At 41.4% G+C, this 9,995-nt stretch overlaps 1 protein-coding gene across 1 annotated transcript in view; it reads left to right on the forward strand.

Annotated features, from left to right (window-relative positions):
• abcc10 (ATP-binding cassette, sub-family C (CFTR/MRP), member 10) overlaps window positions 1–7,529 on the forward strand; it is a 19,813-nt gene extending 12,284 nt beyond the window's left edge. The window contains 8 exon segments of the mRNA XM_029428341.1: window positions 168–511; window positions 625–794; window positions 864–1,024; window positions 1,602–1,855; window positions 2,389–2,534; window positions 2,991–3,088; window positions 4,310–4,422; window positions 4,518–7,529. Of these exon segments, the coding sequence (XP_029284201.1) occupies window positions 168–511; window positions 625–794; window positions 864–1,024; window positions 1,602–1,855; window positions 2,389–2,534; window positions 2,991–3,088; window positions 4,310–4,422; window positions 4,518–4,653 (1,422 nt within the window). The 3' untranslated portion in view covers window positions 4,654–7,529.
• The last annotated feature ends 2,466 nt before the right edge of the window (window positions 7,530–9,995 follow it).

A 9,995-nucleotide genomic window follows, 5' to 3' on the forward strand; every position in this document is an offset into this window, starting at 1 on the left:
CTTTACGGGGTCGTGACTTCTGCCTCTTGTGGCTGGAGTGAGTATTACAACAACAAACACTTGAGTCTTAAGTCATCAGCGAGCCTCTCTGGGCTTCCACAGCTTTAAGACGTTTTTGTGATTTAAAAGTTAACGATCTTAACTTCCTGTTTGCATCCTCCTCTCAGGCCACGGTGTCCTTTTTCGACACCACCCCGATGGGTCGCATCCTCAACCGTTTTTCTTCGGACCTGTACACCGTGGACGACAGCCTGCCGTTCATCCTGAACATCCTGCTGGCCAACGTATTCGGTCTGCTGGGGATGCTGGTGGTTATAAGCTACGGCCTCCCTTGGGTCCTGGTGCTCCTGCTGCCCCTGACTCTGGTCTACTACCGCACGCAGCACTTCTACAGACACACCTCCCGGGAGCTGAAGCGTATGTGCAGCGTCACTCTGTCGCCCGTCTACTCGCATTTCTCTGAGACGCTGACCGGGCTGGGAACCATCCGGGCCAGTGGCAGCTCTGCCAGGTGGGAGACGGGACCTTCGTAGAGCCTCATAGAGACCGCTGTTTTAAATATCTGATGACAATAGACAGAACTTTCAGCCTTTAAGGGCTAAAGGACTCAATCTGTTGTTCCAGGTTTGAGGAGGAGATCGCCCGGCGTCTGGAGCAGAACCAGCGCTGCTTGTTCCTTAGCAACGCTGCCATGCAGTGGCTGAGCATCCGGCTGCAGCTGATTGGCGTTGCTGTGGTAACCGGCCTCGGTGCGATCGCCGTCGTCCAGCACCAGTTTCACTCTGTGGATCCGGGTGAGTCCGCAGCCGTCTGGCGTCTGCAGTAGTAACCGGGTCGGTTCTGTAACATGTGTGTTGCTGCAGGTCTGGTCGGTCTGTCGCTGTCCTACGCTCTGTCCATCACCAACCTGCTGTGTGGCCTCATCGACGGCTTCACTCAGACGGAGATGCAGCTGGTGAGTGTGGAGAGGACGGAGGAGTACTCCACCGGGCTTCCCACCGAGCCACAGCACCAGAACACGCAGGTCAGACCCACTGCCTCAAACCCGACTGTCAATCTCATTAAATGCATTCAAATGTCTAAGTCGAGTTGTGTACACAATGTCTTCTGCCAGGAGCTTTGATTAATGAACACATGTTTACAACTTTAAACTAAATATTATAACAAGCTGAGCAAACGTTACATGCAACTCGGCTCGCAGCCCCTCGGGGACATCCGGCGTCCGTCACCCGTCAGCAGCCTGTCAGGTGTCCGTCACCCGTCAGCAGCCTGTCAGTGGAACATCTGGACACCTGTGCTGCCTCTTTAACTTCACAAGATGAAAACTAAAATGACAAAGTATCCACATTAAACCGTTGCAATGATCGTGACGCCTGATTCAAACTTCTTCAGGCTGCTATAACTTTTAATATTTTTGCAACAACATGTAAATAACTTTGATTAAAAACGAGACGATGATAAAAGAAAAAGTTATTTTCAGGCAACATTTAATCCAGAACTTTGTTCTGTGTTCAGCTTCAGTAAAACAAACCTTGTTCCAGATGTGTGTACTGTAGATGTAATAATGTGTCTTCACTTCGCCCTCTCTGTGTCGTCATCAGCTGCCTCCGGCGTGGCCCGAGCACGGCTGCTTGGACTTCCGCGGCGTGGTTTTGAATTACAGGGACGGTCTTCCTAACGCCCTGGACGGGGTGAGCCTGGTGGTGCGACCTGGGGAGAAGGTGGGCATCGTGGGACGCACGGGCTCCGGAAAGTCCACGCTGTTCCTGGCCCTGTTCCGCATGGTGGAGCTGAACCAGGGTCAGATCCTCCTGGACGGGCTGGACATCAGCGCTGTGGGCCTGGCCCAGCTCAGGTGGGCCTCAGGCGCTAGAAACAGATCAACCAACACGATCTGAGAGAGAAAGTTTATCTGCATGTGCTCAGTTTTCTTACTAATGTGTTAAATCTCTGCTGTTGTGAATGTTTAGAATATTTAATCTGCATTAACGTCCAGCTGGTTTCAGTCATGCGAGAGCAGTAATTCATAACAAATGTTTAAAATGCACAAAAGAAATCTAAAAATGTTCCGGGATCGTCACCAAAATGTATCCCACAGACGCACCGCAGACTGCACGTGTGTGGCGAGCTCGAAAGCACCTGAATTTGTCTCACAGCCACGTAAGATTCAGAACGCAGACTTGAACATCAGTGACATTAGAAGCTTGAGTTCATCAGTCAGAGCTACTGAGGTTATGTTGTGCATGTACAGAGATGTGTTTGCACTCTAACAGCCGGATGATCCTTTACACACGATCTATAGTTTGATGTGGAGTCTGAGGATGCTGTACAGTCGCCAACAAGTCAAAGTTGACACTTGTGTGTGTGTTGTGGTGGCGCCCCCTGCAGGTCCAGGTTGGCCATAATTCCTCAGGACCCTTTTCTGTTCAGCGGGACCATCGGGGAGAATCTGGACCCGTGTGGGCGACACTCAGACCGGCAGCTGCTGGACGTGGTGGAGCAGTGCCACCTCAGCTCCGTGGTCGGCAGGATGGGTGAGAGGATTGAACCTGTGAGAAGATGTGACCAGGAAGTTATTTATGAGGCCATCAATTCAGGATGAGCAGAGCGATGCTTTTAACATGAGGTGTGTCTGTTGTGACCGACTCCACCCTTCATTATTCCTGTTCGGTAACAAAAGATTTTATGATTGGAAACATGTGAAGGAAGGTTCCACCCAGAACACGTCAATCACAGGACGCTGGTTTATGTTCCATAAAATGTAGTTATAGGAACGATGTTCTTACTTCTGCTTCTTTTCATCGTCCTCCTCCTGCACGTTTTTACTTTAACTGAGCATTTGGAAAGATGAGAGGGTGGAGAAGAGCGGGCTGCTTTGCACTATAACATTTTAAACAAAGTGGTGACGTGCTGCAGCTGAGTTTGTGTTTGTGCTCCAGAGTGACGTAGATTCAGGGAACCTCTTTAATTAATATATCTGCTCCAATCAGGGGGTCTGCAGGCTGAAGTCGGAGAGCGGGGGAAATCCTTCTCTGTGGGGCAGAGACAGCTGCTGTGTCTGGCCAGAGCTCTGCTGACCGAGGCCAAGGTGAGACCCTCCCAGGGATTATCGTATTCTATTTGTTTCCTTTAACATGTGATGCAGTTTTATTTCTATACCTGTGTATAAAATTAAGATTTCAATCCAGTGAGAAAACTTTTGCTTTATTAGAAAAGTGTGTCTGTTTACAGTCCAACCAAACAAACTCGTGTTGTGTTGAGAAATCCTTGATTGACCTTTTCCATTGCGCCATAAACTTGAAGCTGCACACGAGTAGTTTCCCCCCCCCAGCAGAGGAGCTGGTGAGCGGCTGCGTTGTGCAGCTCACCAGCTCCTCTTCTACTCATTGACTCTTTCTTGTTCCTGCAATATCTAAAACTGTCCAACAAAAGAAAAAGCACCAGAAGTGCGTTTGTGGACGCAACACTGGAGGTCAGCGCTGAGTCGATGCTGTTAATGTGAAGCAGCAGGAGGGAATGATCAGTTTGCATCAGCAGTAACTTAATCCAGCTCTGATGTACGAGATGATACTATGATATCAAGGAGATTAAATGAACAGTTACTGATGGATAACTTTGTGTTTCATGTGTATGAAGGCAATGTAACAATAAGAAAGCTAAGAGAGCTGTAAAGTTCGTCAATTATTGTTTTAGTTGACAGAAAATGAATTAAAATAAAATAAAAACACATCCTAAATTCACTGGTTCCAGCTGCTTACATGTGAACATGTCTCTTAACTGCAGTCAACTGAACATCTTTGGTTTTAAACTGTCAGACAAAACATTTAATGATTTTAAGAAATGTTTCCCGATTTATTTACACACCAAACAACGACTCAGTTAAGAAAAGAATTGAAAGATGAATCGATAATAAAGAAGAACAAAGAACAAGAACAAAAAAGTCCCTTTCTAATTCAATGTTCGTTTTTTAGCGTTGACTTACAACTGAACATAACAGAACGTGAGACGCAGCGGGGGACACAATGAAAGCATCTTATATATATATATATATATATATATATATATATATATATATATATATATATATATATATATATATATATATATATATATATATATATATATATATATATATATATATATATATATATATATATATATATATATTAATTATCATATATATTATTGGTGTTGACTGAGTCTCTGACACAAAGTACATTTATTATCTCTTTTCCCATCGTTCTCAGTAATTCCTGCCATAACTTGTTGGCTCACCGGACACCCTCTAAATGTGTCTCCCCTCGTGTAGGTTCTGTGTATTGATGAAGCCACAGCTTCCGTGGATCAGAAGACGGACAAACTGCTGCAACAGACCATCAGAGAGAAGTTCCAGGACAAGACGGTCCTCACTATCGCACACAGGTGAAAGATCTTTGTGTTTCAAGATGTCATTTTACTCTTGGCTCATTCTTTACTTTAATGTTGAGAACAGATCTATTGTTTCTCTGTGTCTCCAGGATCAACACCATCATGGACTGCGACAGGGTGCTGGTGATGCATTCTGGGAAGGTGGTGGAGTTCGACACCCCGGCTGCTCTCTGCCAAACTGACCACTCCATCTTCCACAGGCTGGTCGGTTGGAGAGGACCGTGAGATGACGAAACAGACACTGGAAGGAGGGGGAAATATGTATTTCTATATTTCTATCCTGGGAACTCGCTGCCTTTTCTCTGCGCCGTCCTTCACGCACAATCTTTACAGAACGCGTTAATGCAAAACCTTCCTGCTGTTGACGCAGAGGAGTGGGAAGTTTTATCTTTTTATTTCCTTCTGACATTTAGTTTCTTTTAATTGATTATTTTACTGCTGAAACATCATTAATTGAAATGTTCCTGAATTCCTACATTTTGTTTTTGACAAAGGAAAAACTAAACTTTCTTTGAATTACTTTTTTACTTGATTTTTATTTATTTATAGTTTTTCAATGTAGCACAAGATCAATCGAACAGCGTTGCATCATCAGGGCTGTTTCAAACAGACCTTTACAGATGTTAGACAAGATAAAGGTTTAGTTAAGGAAAGACATTGGACAATGGGAGAACAAAAAAAGAAACATACTATGTGTATATAATAATAATAATAATAATAATAATAATAATAATAATAATAATAATAATAATAATAATATGATAATAATAAAACCCAAATGATAAGTCAGGCCTAATGGAGCTGGTACAGCCCAACAGGAGATCGTCTAGGCCCGAATTCTTTGGGAGCAGTTTTACTTTGTCGACATAACATAAAAAAAGCTTAAATTATAGAACAGTTGAGCGTCTAATGGTATATGCTATCTTTTCTATATGGGGACATTTTTAGCTATGCATCAATACATTTGCACTGCAATTTGTCCAGTTTGTCCTGCTGAGATTTGTTTAAATGCATTACAAGTGTCTGTCAGCAGGCCTCGCATCCGCCGCAGGCCTCGCATCCGCCGCAGGCCTCGCATTCGCCGCAGGCCTCGCATCCGCCGCAGGCCTCGCATCCACCGCAGGCTCCGATGAACCAGCTGCGTTGACTGTTGGGGGTCAGCATTTGCACTCGTATTTGTATATTTTGGAAATAATTCTAATTGAGGTTAGCTGCTTTTAAATTGTGACCCTTATTTAGACAATTAATTAATTTTGTAGAAATTATTTCAGTTGAGTAAGAATTATCTACGACCCGGAGCTTCTGTTGTATAAAGAAACATCCGTGTAAAGTTTTTGTAGATGTCAGGGATTCCTGTATATGAATGACTTATCTTGAGTTTTTCTTTGTAAAACGAGGTTTAAATGAAGGTCTATCTTTGATAAAGTGTTTTAATTTACACTTTTGCATCCATCCAGTGGCAGCAGCGCGGATTTAGGGCAAAGATACCTGCTCTGTTTGAGCTACCTCAGCTCCGAGGCAAGGCACTAAACATTGAGCTGTTATAACTAAAAGCAATATTCTGAGGACATTCGGTGTTAATCACAACACAGAGGATGTTTAGGGTAGCGTACTACTACAATAAAACTCAGATCAGCTTCATCTGGATTGAAGTTAGCCTGTATTTCATAGAGATTATGAGAAACGGTGTGTTTTGGTGTTCCTCAGGGAAGCTGTTTTGGTCCTCTGCCTTTTTTTGTTATATGCGCGTTTCTTTGATCTTCAGAGAATAAAATGGACATTGCTGCTACTGTATGCTGACGATGAACAATTCTACATTTCTGTTGAGACATTTACCTGTAGGCCGTCAATAAATGGATTAGTTACGGTTTCTTACAATTACATTTTTTAGGAAAAATGCATTTATTTGCATTACTGTTACAGAAATAATTACATGGCTGCAAAGCTGAGAGAAATTATCAATATTGTCATAAAGTTATTATAACAATCTCTTTTATCTTACAAATCTCACATAAACAAGGCGACCAAATAAGCATCTTTTCACGTTAGATATTTTGCCAACGTGCAGCCGTTCCCTTCCTAAAAGATGCTGATTATTCACGTAATAGTAATTATATCATTATGAAGTCATCACTTAAATTATATGTTTTTTGATGAACTCACAGCTGCTAGTTTATTAGACGTTCACAATTAAACCCAAAGTGAGAAAACCGTGAATGGAGCTTTTATCAACGATGCTCCTAAATGTCCTTAACTTTGGAACGTTTTTCCGAAACAAACTGACAACTTATAACTTACATACTTATTATCTGTTGTTTCCCTTTTTAATTGTAATGTTTTGTTTTTATGCTTTCACAGTTGACAAAAACAAAAAGAACAGCTGCTGAGGTTTCGGATACAAGTCTCAAGGTTTTTGTTATTTAGAAAAACTTGAGATCGTTTTTATAACCGGAGAGAATGTCTTCATAATGAATTAGTTGTGTTCAGTGTGTCGTGTGTTTATACGTTCTGTGTATCCGTTACAAACACTGTGACTTCATTTACTTCCCCCCGACTGTTTTATACTGAATACATATGTTTTAGGGACATACAGTTTGTTACCTAGCGCTGCAACTGATGATTGTTTTCACCAATTAAGTGTTCGGTCTGTAAAACTTAAGGAAACAAGCCTGTGTCACAAAATCCTTCAGTACAACGCTGAAGAACCAAACGAAAGAAGCAAATTCTCTTGTTTTGAGAACCTGTAAACATCAAATATTTGGCTTTTTTCTTGAAAAATGTCTCCTAACAATGATCAAAATAGCTGCCTATGAATGTTATTTAAATCCACTAATTGCTGCGGATTCAGATTTTAATACTGACCATCAAATTGATATATTGCATATTCCGCTGGTTTACTACGTGCATTGTTATACTGAACCGTTTAGAGCCGCTGTAAACATTAAACCTTCCATATGTGCAATGTGATGATATTTAATCACCTATAAATCATTTGAGAAAGTTTGTACCTTTTAGTTTTTTCTTTGATTTGGTTTTGTCAACAAAGTTGGTTTATAATTAAAGTACTCGTAATAAATCAGATTCTTGTGTAATTGTTGTCACACCTGTGTTGTTTCAGTTGTTTTCAGGTTACATAACGACTGTGTGAACGCTTTGTGTGACCAGAGTGACTCACAGTGAACGCCTGCCGCTCCCTCAGCATTTTTCTGATGTTAACACGCTTATCACATAATCAGCGGGGAGTGTTTGGTTTATGTTTTCCTCTTCTATCTTGATCCCAGAGAGTCGAGGGTTCAACTATAGCATTGGCTTTAACATATGTGTGTTTGTCAGCAGTGGCATGTAACAACATACAAAGAGACATGCATGTTTAAAGTGCAAAACGAAAAAGAGCAATACACGATAAATACCTATAATGCAGCCCTGGTGCATAAAGGTCCCTGAACGCCTCACCTAACAATGTCTTCAGCTCAAGTGCTGACCCTGAGTGCACTGAGGTGTTGTACTTTTTACTCCACTACATTTATTTAATAGCTTTATTGACTTTACAGATTCTGATTATTGATACAAAATATAAATAAACGTATTAATTCTGATGTGTTATATTTTAAGCTACTCAGCAGTTCATAAAGTAGTTAGCTCTGCAGTTACCTGCTGCGACATGAAGGTGATGAACACATTAATGCATCAATAATTATAATCCAGTAATATGAATTATTCTGAAATGGGTCGTTCTGCATAACGAGTACTTTCACTTTGTGTGTGTGTGTGTGTGTGTGTGTGTGTGTGTGTGTGTGTGTTTAGACTAAAGGAACAGATGTGTTGACGTATGAGGATAAATGTGTCAGAGATTGAAGTTGTACTGTTCTCTGCGGTGGTGTGTTTGTGTTCCATATGTATATGAGATGCAGGCGTGTGGTAGTCAGGGTGTGTTTGCATGAGGGTGTGTTTGCACGAGGGTGTGTTTGCACGTGCACGAGGGTGAGTGAATGTATTTTGGTGTATTTTGACAGTTAAACGAAGGAGGGACATTTAAGGTGGAACCTGTTTGTCTGCTTCAGGTGAAGTATTCGTGCGCCCGCCTGCAGCCGCTCTCCTCAGTCACGACCTGCAGTGCAAACAGCATGGACTCATAACTCTGCTGGAACTCTGCAACACAGCGTCAACAACACAGAGGCCGAAACACCTGCCTGATGGACCCTGAGGTCAGTCTCATTCATGAGTTTTGCTGCGTGCTGCTTGGTCCTTAAGGGTGCAGGTTTTGGGTGATAGTGTTTCAGTTTCAGGCGACATCATCCAGGGAGCTTTTACTTAGTATTATTTTTTGTAATTATTGTTTAGCTCAATTGTATATAGTAGATATTTTAAAATATTTCATGTATATATATCATTTAATTGAGCTGATTTTGCTGAGCTGACATGCTGTCTCTCTCGCACACATTTCGTTGTACTGTTGACCCTGTGTTAACCTACATATGACAAATACAACTTGAAACTCTAAAGTTCAACCAGCAGGCAAAATGTTTCTATAAGAAGGTTTTATTTCTCTTTCTTGCACACAGCTCGTTTTCAGCTACTCCTCTCTTATCATAACACCCATAATGTATTTATTTAGAAATCATGTTTCATTTAAAAGGTTATGTGAGTTCATTGTGACGGCCTGACTTTGCTTACACTCCCACTGCTCTGCACGTGATGTGTGCGTCCTATTATTACAAACTACCAACCCTCTGCTGCCCAATTACAAAATGTGCTGATTGCTCACAATGTTGTGCTGCTAATGAAAAACTAAATATCTAACGAGTGGTTTTTTTTAATCTGCATTCAGCTGCTACTGACCGAACATTTTACCGTTTACAACTGCAGGCAGGTGCACCTTGGCTTACCTGTAAAAAGTGTAATACGCAACCTTTTAGGTAGTAAATCGCCTGCCTCCTTTTCTGCTTTGGAGCCGCGTGTACTAAGAGCTAAATGCCAATGATCTGATTGATATTAGTATTTGGTTTCACTCAGTAAATGTGGGAGATTTTTACAATTCTTTCAGGAAACATATGATACAAAACTACCGCCATTTGTTTTAGGATATAAGATGATTTTTCTACCTCATACGACATCGTTTTGTCTTTTCATGTAATTGTGTGACGACAACATTTGTGGGAAAGAAAGAATGTTGACCAAGATTTTAACTAAATGTGTCCGACAACAACACTAAATTCTGCTCTATATTTAACGATGATTTCTCTTAAAAAGAGATGAACGTAATTAAGAAATATCACATTGATATTGAGATAATAAAGATATTGCATCAACATTGAATATGTGTTGCTTTTCATGACACACTGAAGTGTGAATGGTGGAGAAATTCGGCATTTGTTTTAAAATTCATATAAATGAAGTGTTACATGTGATAAATCTTAATATACATACTTTTATTTGGATGTTGCTGTTTGTGTTGAATGCAGCAAAGTTTTATTCTTCCAGCTCATCATTTCACATGATCTGGTCATTGTTCGTCTGGATTTCCCGCTCGTCTGGCTGCTGGGTGTGGTCACTTTGACTTTGTTTTT

This window comes from Cottoperca gobio, unplaced genomic scaffold (assembly GCF_900634415.1).
Source record: "Cottoperca gobio unplaced genomic scaffold, fCotGob3.1 fCotGob3_70arrow_ctg1, whole genome shotgun sequence".
Lineage (NCBI taxonomy): Eukaryota > Metazoa > Chordata > Actinopteri > Perciformes > Bovichtidae > Cottoperca > Cottoperca gobio.